Source organism: Stegastes partitus, unplaced genomic scaffold, assembly GCF_000690725.1.
Source record: "Stegastes partitus isolate 25-593 unplaced genomic scaffold, Stegastes_partitus-1.0.2 Scaffold27, whole genome shotgun sequence".
NCBI lineage: Eukaryota > Metazoa > Chordata > Actinopteri > Pomacentridae > Stegastes > Stegastes partitus.
In genome coordinates, this window is record NW_007577758.1 from 67,329 (window position 1) to 83,934 (window position 16,606).

The window sequence follows — 16,606 nt, forward strand, 5'->3', positions numbered from 1 at the left end:
GAGATTCAGATCAGCTGCAGGTTTGTGTAAAGCAGCAAAACGTGCATCTTTACTGATTTAACAGCGACTCTGGTGACAAGTCAGAGTGTTTGCAGACACATTTGTTTGACTTTTATTCTCAGGCTGCAGTTTTAGAACTTCCAGGAAATTTCTGGGCATTTTTTTCCCTCCTTTCTTTCTCTGCACACTGTTGAATTTCTATTATTTATTATATAAAATATTGGAAATTAAAACTAGAATCCACATGTCAAACATTTTAAGTGCCCACTGAAGGTGAAAACACGAAATGTGGTTTGGCATTCTTTGATGGCATGCTTTTATTATTATTTTTTATTTGTTTTTTAAAAAATTTAATTATTATTTTTTTATTATTATCTGTAACAATAAAATATTTGGGATTTTTTTAAAATGAGTTTTGGAAAATAAATAAAGGTTGGGCTCAACAAAATAAAAACTATATAACAGTTTGCATCAATCTATTTGAATTACGACAACATCTAATGAAATTGTGTTCAACCGACAAAAATTTTTAATATTTCCTCTGTAATCAAACATATTTTTAATTACTCAAGAATTAGCAGCATAAACACACGTTTTTTAGGACGATTACTTGTAAAAATTAAGTTGTTCCAACCAGTATTTTATGTTATTTGAAAAGGGATTTAAGCATCACATACTTCATTATGTAAATAATTAAGTTGGAAAAATAGAAATAAAAATAAATTTAAAGTTGCTCCACTGTTTGGCAGGAAGAGGAGAGGATGCAGAGATCCTGAACTTGAAGTGGAAAAAATGCAGAAATGTAAGTTTATATTATACATAATATAAAGTTGATGTAATTAAGAATGTATTTTTATTTTGCTCCGTGCATTTAATGAATGGGTCTGAACAGTGTGAACCAGGACAACCACATCCTATAATTGATTTAAGCGCCCTGAGTGGCATTAAGACAGAAATAAACCACATCCTGCCCACACAGCCACATGTATGAACGTATCGCTTTCCACAGTTCAACCCTGCAACCTGCACGCAGCCTTTAACGCAGATATAACGCAGATATAACTGAGATTGGATGCAGCTCGCCGTTTGAAGGCCCACTTTAGAGTCCTGCAGCCTCCTACACACTCACACTTTAGTGCACGAGCGGACACGTGCAGACTCATGTTGCCATGACGCTGCGTGATACCGTTAGTCAGAGCCGGAGCCAAATTTATCTGCACAATATCCAAAATTAACATGTTGTTCAAGACAAACCTGGAACCAAACCAGAAGATGGATGTAAACAGAGTTATTTACCACCGTTATGGACAAATACCGCAGGAATCAGGTTTCTTTCTTCATCAGAAAACGCTGCTCAGGCTGATAACTACCGACATATATCGACGGCTAAATAAGTCAGATGCTTACTCGGGCGGTGGATCGTTGGTTTCGAGGTGCTCAGGCTCAGATCTGTGAGGATTTGTGAGGCAGAATCGAGAGCATAAGAAAGGAGGAATTGTGGAGCTGCGTTTAAATCACAGAGAGAGATTCTCATGTTCATAACAGAGGAACTGATGTGGAAGTAAAAGGTTACCGAGTTAACCGGGTTCCTCTGTTTCTAGTGTGAGATTCTGGACCACATGTTTCTTGTTACTCATTTTCTGTCTTAATAAACTATTGCAATTAAGAAAATTGATTAAACCGTTTTAGGAAAGCGTCCCTCAGGGTGGGACAAACCGTTCCAACCCTCACCTCATGAGCGCAGCGTGGCGACCAAATAAATGGTATCACAGATAGAAACAGGCAGAGTTAGGGCGTCTGGGTTCAGAGCTGCTGGTCCGTCGTGTCCAAAGGATCCGTCTGAGGTGGTTCAACGTGTGATTCTCCTGGGTGGAGGCTTCCAGAACTCTGTAGGGCTGAATCATCTCATCCCACCTGGAACATCTCGAGATCGCCCAGTAGAACCTGGAAAACAAGACCTGCTGCCTCCAACTTTGGGATAAGAGAAAGAAAATGGACCATCTGATGGACATTTTCTCTCGTATGACCTCGTTTTAAAATGCATCACCAGCATGGATCTTACTTTTATGCGTTTCAACATATGTTAGATACAAATTCGCACATTCAGCTTTAATTTGCACGGTTAGAACGTCACGTCACGTCCGCCCAGCGTGAGTTAGACGCGTTTTCTGAGATGCAAATTGCAAAACTAAAGTACTCTGTCTGTCGAGCAACATAGAAATGCAAAAGTCTAAAAAGAGCACCTTCACTGATTCGTACTGGGAGAATTAGAGCCGACACATTTGCAGGGAAGCAACAAATGATCTTCCACCAACTGCGACTTTCATTCAAACTTGTTTCTTCCTGCAGAAAGTAGTAACAGAGGCTCTGTTTCTTCTTCACAGGTCCGTAACCCTGATGTCTGATTGTGGGTGCGTCCGGTTGCAGCTTGTTAAAAAAAAAAGCAAACTGTGTGGCAAACAACTTCTTTCTTTCTTTCTTTCTTTTTTAAGCTGCAAAAGCAGGCGGACAAAACAAACTCAGGCTGGGAATCACATGTGCGCTGAAGTCGCTTTTGTCATCAGTTTACCGTCCAGTCCAGGATGGTTCATAAACCGCAGCCGGCTGATGAAGCATTAAGCAGCAGTTAAGGTGTTCGCTGAGCCTTCGAGGAACTCCCACAGCGAGGGTGGGAGGTTTTCTCTCTGGATTCACGTCAGGATCTTCCTGCATTCAGAGCATCACTCGTTAAGTGAAGTCTGTTTACGGCAGGTTTAGGAGCAAAGATTCCTCAAATGAATGTTTTTTTTTTTTCTGCGTGAATAATTTAGGAATGAGCAGCAACCGGAGCCAGACTCTCAGAAACAGACAAAAAACAAACAGCCACTTTAATTATGAATAAAGACTCAAGTTTTTTGCCAATTTTAACTGAAAACGTTTGTTTCAAAAGGAGCCGATCCGTTAAAACTGAGCTGAATTCATCTTCCTACATGTGCAGCTGCTTCTCGCTGCAGCAGGATTCACACAGTGTGAAGGAATCCTGCTGCAGCCAAACACCAGGTAGAGACTCGCTGCTCAACACAAATCTACGGGAAGGTTCTGAAAAACGGTGCTTGTATGAAACATTCCCCGACTCTCCTGCTTTATGACGGCTGAAATGGGAAACATCCGTCCAATGCTGCTGCTGCACATGCATAATAGAAGTATAACCTGCACAAAAACAAACCGTTCTAAGACTTAAATTGGAGCAAAGTCACCAAAAGCTGTGAGCAATTTGAGTAACAATTCGATTTACGTGCAGGTTTAGTGTCGCCTTGTGACGTAACCGGTTAAATAAATAGAAATCTGATAATTCAAAGCAAAAAAGAAGAAGAAAATGTGAAGGAGCTGCTTTCTAGCAACATAAAACTGAGACTAAATACTAAGTGGTCCAAATGCAATCTGGTTTTATAATATCAAGGAACCAGAGTTTGATTTCCACAGTTTAAAAAAAAATAAAATAAAAAGGGCAGGTTTTAAAAACAATTCATGTAAACATCTCAAAATGTCAACATAAGAAAGATAATCTTGTCCTAATCTCACTAGCTGGCGTGCAGGACACCTTCTGGGTACTGGGGGGGGAGTTTCTGCCGAGAGTTTAAATATCTCAGGATCTAGTTCGTGGGTAGTGAAAGAAAGATCGTGGACACAAGCAGCTAAAATAAGACAGAAACAGTCAGCTGAAGTGGTTCGATATCTAAATACTATTCCTCCCAGGCGACTTCCTTTGGAGGTTCTCTGACTACATTCAACTGGGAGGAGACCCGGGACTCTCTGGAGGGATCACACGGCTCGTCTGGCCTGGAAACACCTCAAGATTCTCCACGAGGAGCTGCAAAATGCTGCCTAGTGTAGCGTAGATCCCCCTAATGCTGCCAAACACAGCCCTGACCTGTTGGACACGGGAGCTCTGGAGACGTCCTGAGGTGTCTGATCAGGTTGGGATCTGAACACCTTGGGCTCTTTGTTATGGTCCTCGAGCAGTTTCTTTTAGGTGTTGCAGGGGCATTTTTCCTGCTGTTGCCATGAGGTGGTGCCTGCAGCGTCACATGAGGATACTGCAGGTCAGAGTCACCCGTCAGTGGTTTTAATGTTGTGGCTGACGGTTGCACAGTAACACCAGGTACATAGTTACAGGATAACTTTCTTTGATCTTATTCTTGCATCCTCATCATCCGTCTGAATGTTCTCCAGTCTAATGATCTCACCTGTTCCCAGTTCTGTCACAACAACAAAAAACCTCCAAACACTCCAAGAGCGAGATTATTAAATTAAAACTGGATTTTTTTTTTCCCCCTTCGTCTTAATTTGCTGCAGGAATCCACAAACACAAACATTTCCGCTACACGCACGCACACGATCGCACAAAGACACACACTCAAGACACTCCTACTGCCCACACACTCGCACAAACAGAGGCGCACATGTGCACACACACACACACACACACACACACCAGTCTTCAGCAGCGCAGCTTATATAAGGCAGAGTGGGAGGCTGGGAGCTATTTCAGGACCAGAAAAGACGTAAGTGTGCATGAGAGTGTGTGTCAGTGTGTGTGTTCGTAGCCATAGTGCCCATACGGTGGGTTTGTATTGATACGTGTGTGTGTGTGTGTGTGTGTGTGTGTGTGTAGGCCTGCTGTAGGGACTATAAGGACTCTGATTCAGTGGGTTTCATAAGCAGTCAGGTTTGAAGTGAAGTTTGGCTCAGAACCTCTGGCAGAGTCTCGGTGCCTACGACGTTCAGTCACGCCCCGGAGCTGCACATTCAGGAGCGAAAAAAAAAAAAGAAGAAGCCTACATGTTTATTTATCGAGTGCATCCGGATGCTGAGGCGGCAGCAGCAGCAGCAGCATCGTTCTCGGTCCTGATGAGAGCAGCTTTTAAAAGATGCTTTTAATTGGAATAAAACAAAAAAGATGTTCCGCTTTCTACTGAAGAAAAATGACAATAAAACAGTAAAACAGTCTGCAGCAGCTTCCAGACCTAAACTAGATGATGACGAGCCTGATAAAGTGGTGAATATCGATTGAGGGAATTAAAACCTGACCTCAGAGGTAACGTTAGTTAGACGTTGCATCTTTTACATTCCAATGTTGTAAGAATCATAACCTGAGAAATAACGTTGAAGGAATGTTTCTCTTGACGTTACAGCATAAAGTAAAACTAACTGAATGTGGATGAAGCTGCTCATGGAACCATCCATCATCTCTACACCTTAATCCTCACCAGGGTCATGGGGGGCTGGAGTCTATCCCAGCTGACTCAGGGTGAAGGCAGGTTCACCTGGACAGGTAACCAGTCTATCACAGGGCTACACTTAGAGACAGACAACCAAGCACACTCACATTCACACCTACGGACAATTTACAATCACCAATTAACCTCAGCATGTTTCTGGACTGTGGGAGGAAGCCGGAGAACCCGGAGAGAACCCACGCTGCACGGGGAGAACATGGAGACTCCACGCAGGGTGTCCTCACCGGGATGCAATTGACGATTTATCTTTCCATCTTTGTTCCTTTCTTTTTTGTCTTTGAGGTTTTTATGGGCTCATGTTGATTTTATTTGTTAAGCACTTGCTATAGAAATAAACCTCCTGACTTTCTTGTGGATGTTACTTTGATATTTACCCAACTGTTGCCTGTTCCTGCCTCCTGTAGCAGGAAAAGCTCGAGAAACACGACCAAGAGTTAGCAAAGCCAACCAAACTCCCCAGATATGAATCGCCAGACACCAGCTGACCCTTTTAGAGATCTAGAGTCCACACCTCGATGACTCAAAGCTCATCTGGTGAGGCTAGCAATGCTAACTAGCATGCTAACAGAGCAGCTACAGGGATGGCGGTCCATCAGTTTGGTGCAGACTTTTGAATTTTGTTAAACGTTGGATGGATTTCCATGAAATTCTGCATCAACACCGATAGTTTGCAGAGGAAGCAGAGGCCAGAGACATGATCAGAAAAACTGGAGGTTAATTTGTAGAATTGTCGCAGTTGCTCGACCCTGATGCCTAAAGTGAACACCAATTTTTAATCTCTGCATGTTTTGCTCAACTTAAATTCATTTTAACTTGTTTTTCGTTCACTGCCACATCTAGTACATGATTGGCTGGCTACACAGGAGTACAGCAACGCTAGAAATTGCAAATATCTGTAGATTTGAAACGTCACAACAGAACTGAGGATGTGGTTTAACCGTCTAGGAAGGTCATTTTTGGGAGACGAAGTTTAAACAGTGTGGACAAAAGAGCAGAAATATAAAGAAGAACCAGAAGTAAAATAAATAAATCGAAGCTTTCTGCTCGTGTCAAATCAGTCGTATTTGCTGCTCAGCAGAGTCGGCAGGATAACAGAGTCTCCTGAGAGGCTTCCTTCAGCTGTGGAGGATCTGAAACAGCGAACACGTGATCCGGACCCGAAGCCCGTCCTCGTTAGCGAGCTTCGGCCTGTCGGAGGTTCTGCAGAGCTGCGAAGTGTGAAGCCTCCGTCACCGAATCATCTGTTAGACGGATTCTTTCACCGGCAACTTTAAAAACCTCTCGTTGTCAAAACACAGGAGGTCCCCGGAGACGAGTCTTCAAGCGCTTCGTGTCAAGAACGGAAGCTCAATTATGGTTCAACACTCGCCAGAAGAAGGAACCAGATAAAAAAGTTGACACGGTGCTGCTCTTTATGAACAGAAACGAAGGAATTAAAACACGTCTGCTGATTCTGCTGCTCCTGGTTGTTTCTGGTTTCTTTGCCTGCAGCGTTTAGAGAACTTCAGAACGCTTTAATGACAAACTGAAATGCTTCAAACCTAGAGATCTCCCGACTGGCTCTCAAATGTCACGACTGAAGCAGATCAAGACATTTTTTTTATCCTCGGTGCTTTGTTTTACGTCCACCGTCACACAGATGTCACAAACGGAGACCACATCATTATTATTCTTGTGTTTCTGGCTCAAGAGTCGGGATTTGTTGCAGCTAAAATATCTGAAAGTGGAAAATGAAAGCAGTCCAAGAGCCTCTTGTAATATCTGCAGAGCCGGTGTTCTGTGAAGTGGCGGCAACGTGGACGTGTTTAATATCACAAGTCTGATAAAAGCAGGTGAGCAGTGGTTTTACTCAGAGGATTCAGGGAAAGGCTGCGGCGACGAAACACATAATTCAGACATATTCAGTCGTCAAACACATATGTTGAATTGATTTAAATAACTGATTTGTACTACAAGTGTGTATTATCTAAAAAAAAAAAAAAAGAAAAAGGAATCAGATTTAGACTCTGCAGATACCAAACACTGAATGACTCAATTAAAAGATCGACTGTCACACTGGAGCTGCTACTAAATCATAGTTTCCTGATTCAAGGAACTTTACTTGTCATGCCGGCTCACATTCACTTGGTTTGTGGTAATTAGTACTCAGGTCCTATTTTTTTCTTTTTTGAAAAAGAGTGCAATAAAACAAGAGCAAAATATAAGTAAAAATACAGCAGTATAAGTGAAAACTCAAATACACCAAAACAAAGCTGGGACCAAGTCGCTGGCCGGACTTGAGATTTAACAAAAAAGTGACAACAGTTGAGCACGTTTCCTTTTCTCTCCAGATGTATAAAGATAAACTTGTTCATACGGAAACTAACTTAAGTTTTGCTTGAACACTGAATCTGGAACATGCAAAGTTCAAGAACACATGAAACATCTAATTAAAAATTAAGGAGCTGCTCCTGTGTTCCATCCTTCATTTGGCCGTTTTTCGTGGATTAAAAGTTCCCGAAGTGACGAGAACATGAGGTGAACGTCAATGGAAGGGGGAGGGGACGCACCAGCAGAGCATTCTGGGATGTGTTGTAACAGCGGGCGTTATAAACCAACGAGTCAGCTCTAATGGACACTAGATGTCATTTGAGGGCCTGAGTTTGACACCACTCCAAACATCTTACAGGTTCCTCCTGCGGGTCCGGAGGTGTTTCCAGGCCAGATGAGGTATTTAACACCTCCACAGAGTCTGGATCTCCTGATTACTGGAGTAAAAAACCCCAAAGAAGCTGTTCTGATCAGATTAGTCAAACACCTCAAATGGTTTATTTTGATGAGGAGGAGCAGCGACTCGTTTATGGATGAGAGAAGTTCCCAACATCTGATGCTTCCCAGGTGACCTAAAGGAATCTAACTCTGGCTTCACCATCCTTCAACAACTGGCTGCACTGATTGGATCAACGCCTCGACTGTGGTCCTTCTGCACCTGGATTTTAAACCAACATGGCGGCTCATTCGGAAACTTTTATGACAAAACCAGCTCAATGGAGCGCGTTTCTGGAAACGTCTGAGGTCATTTCAGATCAACAACAGTTTGATGGTTTTCTAGACCTCCAGAGTGGCGACTGGACGCCTCAAACTCAACAGACTCCAATGAGGAGCAGGAAGTAAGATGACCAGTCTCTAGAATACCCAGAATGCATTGCACAGGTGTTTCAATGGATGGGAAGCTTTGGCATGACAGATGCAGTGGGCACCATAAGTTGGAAGGAATAAAAAACAACACCAACATCAGATCAGCTGATTATCAGTCGACTGTCTGATTTTCCGGAAGCGAGTTATCAAACTCTTCTCCTTCAGTCCGGTGACAACGAGCAGAGAACCTTATTAAACCTGGCAGACGTTACTGAGAACGTCCTCGGTTCTCTGCAGCTTAAATTCCTCTCCGCCGACACTGAAGCGGCGCCGAGTGAATCATTGCTGTCAGTATTCGTCAATCACCGCCACGCGCAGCAGAAAGTCCATCAGCGGAGCCCGAAGACGAGATACGAGTTTGATGTTTTCTGGCTTTAATCTCAGAGGCGCTGCTAATTAAAGAGCTCCACCAAACACATGGAGAGACTTTGGGGCATCAAACGACGCTTCCAAGTTGTACGGTCTGCTCCATCAAATGTGGACTTCAGAGGCTACAATCTCCAGAACAGAAGCTGGAAGCAGCCGCCTGATGAATCGGCTTGTTGGAGGTTTCTGTCTGAACGATTCGGCCAACAGAAGCAGCAGCAGGGAAACAGAGCAGCTGCAGAGGTTGGCTCTGGTTTCCTGGAGGGACAATCAGGAGCTCTCCGGGCCACAGAGCCGCCGGCTGATCGGGTTTATTGATCCCGAGACTGGAGGACGTAAAAGGAGCTGCAGCTGCTGCTAATGGTCAGAGCGAGCTGCTGCAGTCTGAGGCAGGATGTTACAGAGAACAAGCAAAGCGAACATGAAATTAACCAAAAAATAAATGAAATCAAACACTATTAACAGCATTTTACCGGAAAAATTTGCTGTCACAAAAAAACAAAACAAGCCAAAACTGTAAATAATGTGTTTGTTCTTTTACATGTGTGACGACAACATTACTGCATTTAAATCTACTAAAACTATAATTATTTCAATTACAATCTACATTTAATGAGGACGGAAAAATGTTAAATAATTTAACTGTTAACGTTACATATTCTTCTAGTTAAATTACAGATAAAATCTTGCAAAATCACATAAAAAGTATTAATTTACATGTTGAATGTAAATAATGTCACATCAAAAATCTGTCTTTTTTTTTTTAAAAATTTGCTCTTTTACAATGAAATCACAGTTTTAGTTTATTCAAACCTGCAAATATATTATTTTATAGATATTTGCTGTTATGTCAAAGAAAAGTATGTTAAGGACTGAGAATGGTTCAGGAAACAAACATGAAGAAAATCTAAAGCACTTTATTGAACCATATTTTATTTCTAGGAAATTAGCATTGCAGTTCATTTTCCTACATTTTAATTTCATTTCAGTCTTTCCATTCATGACAGAATCAGTGCAACTCCACTGCCATGTGCAATAATGTTATTTTTTTTAAAATTAGTATTTATATATATATACATTTTTTTTGTTTTAACTAAAATATTTGTATAGCATTTCCTAAATATTTTGCTCCGTCTTTGCTGCTGGAACAATGCCAATTCCCCCCTGTGGGATTAATAAAAGCTTATCTCCTCCTATTTTACTTCATTTTACGTCGTTTCAGTTCTTTTCACTGTATTTCAGGTTGTTTTTAGAGGTCTGGGTGAGACCTCTAAAAACAACTTCTAGTGACGGTTCCGTGTGTCGGTGAAAACAAAACTTCCTGAACCCGTTTGGAAACTAAAAAGGAAACTTATCTCAACAGAGTCGACGCCCGAGCAGCCAGAGAGGTGAAGCATGAGGTTGAACCAGTCCTGCTAACGGGATCCATCCAGGAGGTCCGTCTGGGTCCAGGAAGTTCTGGTTCCGGATCTAAACTTTCATACATTAAACCTGGAGCCAAAATGACCAGAAACTGGATTTAAATCTCCTTTTTACAGCTCTAGCTCCACTCTAGTGTCCTCCATGCTGCTTCTGCTAGCAGCTCACAGGTGACTTATGACATCACTTCCTGTCCAGGTAGGGGAAAAAAAGGGGCTGTTCTGTCTGTTTTCTTAACATTCTGCTAAATAATCTAAAGAAAGCAGCAAAGTAAAGCTACACAAAAGAGGGGTATTTTAATGCAAACACCTTTTAAACTTTGATGCACAGAGACGAGTTTTTAGGATTTAAAGTGGAGCTTTAAGACGCAGTTTGATGGGAATCCATGTCAGCGTTTCACCTCGGAGGATTTCTCGGTTCCTAAAAACGCATCTGGGAGGCTGCTGGAGGACGACCAGCTGCGTCCTCACTCACTTGTTCGCGGAAACCTTTTTGACAGTCGTGACATAAAAGAGGAAACACAAACAGGAAAACACAAAGCGTGTCGGGAGCCGGACGGACACGCGTGTGCACAGAATATTTAAATATCACACACAGCTGTAGAAACACCATCACAGCTCTGTTTTCTGCCGCCTTCTTTGCAGTTCTTGACGGAATCAGATTTAATTTGTTCTGGCTTCGATTAGGCTAATTAATAAGTAAAATAGCTTGGTTTTTTTTGTTTTGTTTTTTTAAGTGCCATGTGTTTGGACTCATATAATTAGATGATTTTCATTTTATTCTGCTTTTGCTTGATGTATTTATTTATTCTATCTATTAACTGTATTTTCCCTGCTTGTGTTGGTGAATAGCCCAGGACAAATTACCCACGCCCGGGATGATAAAGTTGTGCAATCTTGAATCACACAGTTTTCTCTGATATCTCTGAATTTTCTTCTTCTCAGACATTGCTGAGTCATGCTTTAGTTTGAAAAAGCTGTTTACATTTTACAGTTTATGCACAAAATAACTGAGACTCAAAAAAGTTTCTGGCTTTGGCAGTTTCAAAACCAAGTTTTAACTGAATTTTCTCAGATTTTCTTCACGTCTGTCCTCTTTATTCGCATATTACTTTGTGATTCTTTTGTGTGTTGACAGAAAATAAAACTCTCGTCGCTTTCTGCTGCGTCGTGAATTAAATTAGAAATACATTTATATTGCTGTCTGTCGTGAACACACTTCTGTTCGTCTGACAGAACCGTAACACAACAGCAGACGTGATGCACAAACGTCTGTCATATTTAATTAACGCAGATTTAAAACGGCGTCTCTGAGGCGACGACGTCTCGTTTTGTTGAACGTCTGCTGCATCGCCGGCTTCACTCGCGTCTCAGGTGGAAGGAAACAAGACTTGAGGAGACGAGGAATCCGGGAACTGAGAAGCGTTTGCTTGATGGGGAAAAACAGGCTTCCTTGTTTGTATTACTTTAAACCAATCACAGTCATTGTGGGCGGAGCTAAGCCCAGGCTGCAGCAACAGTGTCCCCTCAAATTAAACACGTCAATAAAAACTGCTTTATTTCAAAATCCAAACCTTTGCAGACTTTCAGCGTTTAGCTTGCTGCTCCGAGGTCGTTGTCGTGTCCAACAGTGAACAGTAACGAGTCCGACTCTTGTCACGTAGACAAATATTACTTAAACAACCTGATCGGAGTTAATGTTAAAATCAATAATAACTGGGAGGAAAAAAAAAAGCACACAACAGCCATGAGTTCTATTTTCACATCAAACTCTATTCTGGTTTGGCGTTAGCATAGCTCACTAGCTCATGTCACTGATGTCATCAACAGAGGATTTAATTTGTAAAGATTTCCCATCACGTTATATTCTTTAATATTTAGAGTCAGTCCAACATCAAGTTCTTATGTATCTCACACCTTAAGTGCATTAAAGTTTTTCAAGTCAAGCCAGATGTTTAGGATTAACAAATGATTTATTAAAAATAAAAACAACTCACAGTGATCCCAGGAGTCCTCGGATGCGTTAACACTGTAGGATCCTTAAGTTATATTTTAATTAGTCGGGTTCATCTCCATCATTAATAACACTGAAGGAGCTCAACCTTATTACAGTCAGGTAGTATTTTAGGATTTTTTAGGGTCTAAATCCTTCTCATCATCAATAACATCTTAATACTTGAACTTTTTTCATTAAATCTATTTTTTAAATTGAATTACTTTTTCCAAATATCAAAAACTTTTCCAGAATCACACTCATTGGCCAAAACCGGCCTGAAATCACCTGTGAGGACGTTTTTAATGAAGCTCTTTGGTTTAAATCAGTTAACAGAAGTGTGATTTTATACTGGTCTGTGTTTCCAAGCTTCAGCTCGGACCGGTCGAGGAGGTTCTGCTGAATGCTGCTGCAGGTTTAATCCTCTGGTTCCTGCCTTCAGACGGATCAGCTGCCAGATTCATGTTTCATGAGATTAAACGTGTTTCACCGAAGAACAGCCACCAAGCACACGAACCGAAGCAGATTTTCTTTTTTAATCAGAAATCATTGGCTTACAAAACTGACAATCGATGATTAGGTGGACGCTGCGACCTCCTGATTGAAAAGCTGCGAGAGAAAATAGAAGCTCTGTGGACAGTTGGAGGGTGAGCGTGGGCGGACGGTCTGTGTCTGTTTGTGGACCTGCCCGGTGGCAGATCTGCTGCCGTAGTGTCGTTCAAACCATCTGCGGCCTCGCTGCGTGTCATCGCCATGGCGACTCATAAATGGCCGTCACAGCTACTTGGTTTCGAGCTCCTGGCGTCCGTCTGTCCGTCCTCTGTTGGCTGCAGCTGATCAGTGTCTGTTTGCTGCTTTCGCTGTGCCGCCGACGATCACGGCGTCTTGTTCAGAACCTCCACCGTCTTCCGTCCGTAGTGCCAGTAGCTGTAGCCGGAGGCGGCCGTCGTCACCGCGGTGACGTACCTGCAGCACAACACAGCTTTAATCAGGCTCTGATTGTTGTTTAAAGCAGCTTCTTTTGGCTCATTTTTCACAAGATAAAGTCCTGCAGCTCAGAGGAAACATTAAACTAGAGAAAATGTGGAAAAATCAAAAAGAAATGTGCATGAAATGTGTTTATAAAGCTTCAAAAACAGGTTATGAAGCAGATTTGATCCATTTTTTCTTTAAATGGACCAACATCTAAACCGCTAGCTGTTTGGATCAAAGTTAAAAATGAAGACGATGTAAATTTTTAACTCTCTGAACTCCGAGCAGCAGTTTCTGGATGTTTCTTTGCTTCCAGTCCTGAACCTTTATGGAACCACAAAAACCAAGAGAGAACTCAGAAACGTCTTCTGTGCTGAATGACAAAACTATAAGGCCATAAATCACCGAAAAATAACAAACACAACTTGAAATTCTTTGGTCGTTTGATGCTATTGTGCTGAAAGTGGGTCGATGGGCAGAAAGCATCTGACGTATGAAGCTAAAATTTCACAATAATCTCAATAAATGTTGTAAATTTTATGCTATACAAATTTCAGCGAAATCAAAAAACGGCAGAGAAAAAATTCAAAAGATGTATCGACACTTCTGTATCATAAAAACCTGCTTTAATCTTGTTTTCAGCTGAATGTTTTGGACTCTGCTTTAAGTCTGGGACCTGCCCTTCCACTACTCGCTCCTGCAGCGTCAGCGTTTGGACTCGTGAGATCCTTGGATTCAGATTTGAGATCCTTTAACACCATCATCTGTTTCCCTCTGGTGCAGTTTGGGTTTAAAATATACTTTTGCACCAAACACACCAGATGCTGCCACCGTGACATCTGTTGATCATGTTGTTGTTTGTTTTTTGAGATTTTAAAATAAACGGTTTTACAGATTTTACATCCGAGGTGCCGACATGTCCAACAGATGTTCACGTTCTCGGAGCGCTCTGCGGTTTCCACCAGCAGGCGGGTGTCGAGGGTCAAAAGGGTAATTATGACTCTGAGGGTTATTTTAATGAAATACCAGAGAACGAGGCGTGTCGCCGTGTCAGTCAGTTCAACAGGCGGCTGAAGTGCTTCGGCATTAAAATGTGGGTTAATGTGGCCCAATTAAATGTTTGTCCAGAGTCTGAGTCAACACACTTCAACCTGAACGAGCATCACTCAGACGAAAGCATTCGTTTATTTTCTTTTTTTTCCTGAAAAGAAGAAGGACGTGTTTTGTGTTTTACCATAAGCACTGCAGCAGGACGCTGTCTGTGTACTGGAAGACCGGAGCAGCCAGAGAAGCTGCGACCAGAAAGAGCTGGATGGCTGTGTTCACCTGAAGAAGACATAAAACCAGTTAGAAGAGAAACACGGAACATGTTCACAAACTTCTGGCAGATAAATTCACTCCTGCTCCTGACAGTCGGCGTCATCTTTCTGAGAAATTATCAAAATAAAAACGCACAGAACAAGATGAGAAAAACTACCGTAAACTCTGAGCCGCTACTTTTTATTCACACACTTTGAACACTGCGGCTTAAACAACGATGCGGCTGATTCATGGATTTTTACGAGTTTTACTAATTTGCCTCGAGACCAAAGTGACAAAACTGGTTTTCTTTTTAAAGTTAGTGGGTGCGGCTCATGTTCAGGTGCCACAATAGTTCAGAATTTACGGTATATTTGAGTAGAGTTTAATTTTCAGGGCGAAGCTACTCGATGAGTCAGAATTTAAAAGAATAAATGTCCCAGATTGGACTTTGGTTCTGAATTCCTTTGCGTGAACAAAAGTTTAAACGTTTCCAGACTGCAGTGAAGATTTGAAGATGCCTCCCATATGTTGTGGATGTTAAATCGGTTTTGAATCACTTGTGCACGATTGTGGAAGTAAATCCATCTGAGTAAGTACAGATGACATTTTGAATTAATTTTAATTATCTTATTTTATTTAATTGTCCTGTATTTGGACCCTGTTTTTTTTTTCTTTCACCAATACGAGGTGCGAGAAACATTCTTTTAATTCCTCTGTATGTCCTGGAAATATAAAGAAACAGACAATAAAAAGCTTCTATTCTATTCTAAAAAAAAAAAAAAAAGGCGTTTTTGGTTAATTAACTCCGAACTCTAAGAAGATTCTGGGTTTATTTAACTTTTTTTGTTTTGTTTTGTTTTACTGAAACATAAAGTCCTGCAGCTGCACAGAAGGAGAGAGAACTCAGGATGACAGAAACCAGAAAATGTTTAATCTTTCATTTGTTTGCTCCGGCCTGCAGTTCAGTTGAAAACCATCAGAATTTTTGCAGCGTACCTTCTGGGTCACAGTCGAGTCAGTCGTGGCTTCATGGTTGCACCAAAGATGGCAGAATTTTTTTGTTTTTACAGAATCTGACTCCTGCAAACGGTTTGTTTCTGGTGAATTTTTAAACGAGACACGTAGAATAAAATGATTTTGAAAAAATATCGCAATCTAGGTTTAGATTATGTTTATTTTTTTAAAATCACGGGACGTTGAAAAAGCAACAGTTCTACTTGTGTTTATGGTTTCTGGCTGATAAACTGTGTAGCACACACCTGCTGGTGGGTTTCAGGGTTCAGAGGGTTCATTTCTTTAGTCATGAGCATTAAAAGTGAGATCAATAAACTGTGACAGTTTCAGAAATAACGCAGCAAAAATGAGCACAAAACGTACAAACGAGTGAGTTTTAATGAGGCACTGATTAACATTTTTAGATTTAATCTTTCAAAATCTGTTTGAGGACTATTTTTTATTTATTGTGAAACATATTTATTCCCATCCTGAACACAGGAGTTTATTTAAAGCTAAATATCAGAGTTTTACAGCAGGAAGTTTCTGTGGTAACATTTTATCACGAACTTTAATAAACTATGTGAACTGATCCGTGCAGAGGAACAGATCGGGAGCTGTGAGAACCTTTCAGTGCTGTTAAATCTGCACTCGAGCCCGGTAACGTAGTAAATGTGAGTCCGTGGGCGTTGAACGCTCCTCACCTTGCTGAAGAGTGTAGGCTTGAGCTGAGCGGTGGTGTAGCAGGGGTTGAAGAACTTACTGAGGGTCACCTGCACAAAACAAGAACCAGGTTTTAAAAAGGTACATCCTAAAAACTAGAGCAGCACAGAAATACAGAATAATACCAGGTTATTGGTAGCAGTGGTTCTTCTGGGTGCTGGAAGATGTTTTACATTTAGTCACACAGGACGGATGTTTACTGTTGGGAACGTAATCAGTCTCACCGGTGGAGGAACAGTCTTGTATCGGACCCAGAAGACGGCAGCGATCAGACCGATGTCTCTGAAAATCACCAGCGCCGTCAGTGGAGCTGAAACACAGAACGACGGTTATTAATGTTTCATATCATCTTAAAGGTCAGACCTGCTGCTCTGAACAACATG

At 41.6% G+C, this 16,606-nt stretch overlaps 1 protein-coding gene across 1 annotated transcript in view; it reads right to left on the bottom strand.

Moving 5' to 3' along the window:
- Positions 1 to 12,747: 12,747 nt before the first annotated feature.
- crls1 (cardiolipin synthase 1) overlaps positions 12,748 to 16,606 on the bottom strand; it is a 9,430-nt gene continuing 5,571 nt past the window's right edge. Inside the window, exons 3-6 of the mRNA XM_008297995.1 lie at positions 16,448 to 16,554; positions 16,205 to 16,273; positions 14,440 to 14,531; positions 12,748 to 13,199 (exon numbers count right to left, since the gene is read on the bottom strand). Of these exons, the coding sequence (XP_008296217.1) occupies positions 13,109 to 13,199; positions 14,440 to 14,531; positions 16,205 to 16,273; positions 16,448 to 16,554 (359 nt within the window). The 3' untranslated portion in view covers positions 12,748 to 13,108. The remainder of the gene's footprint in view (positions 13,200 to 14,439; positions 14,532 to 16,204; positions 16,274 to 16,447; positions 16,555 to 16,606) is intronic.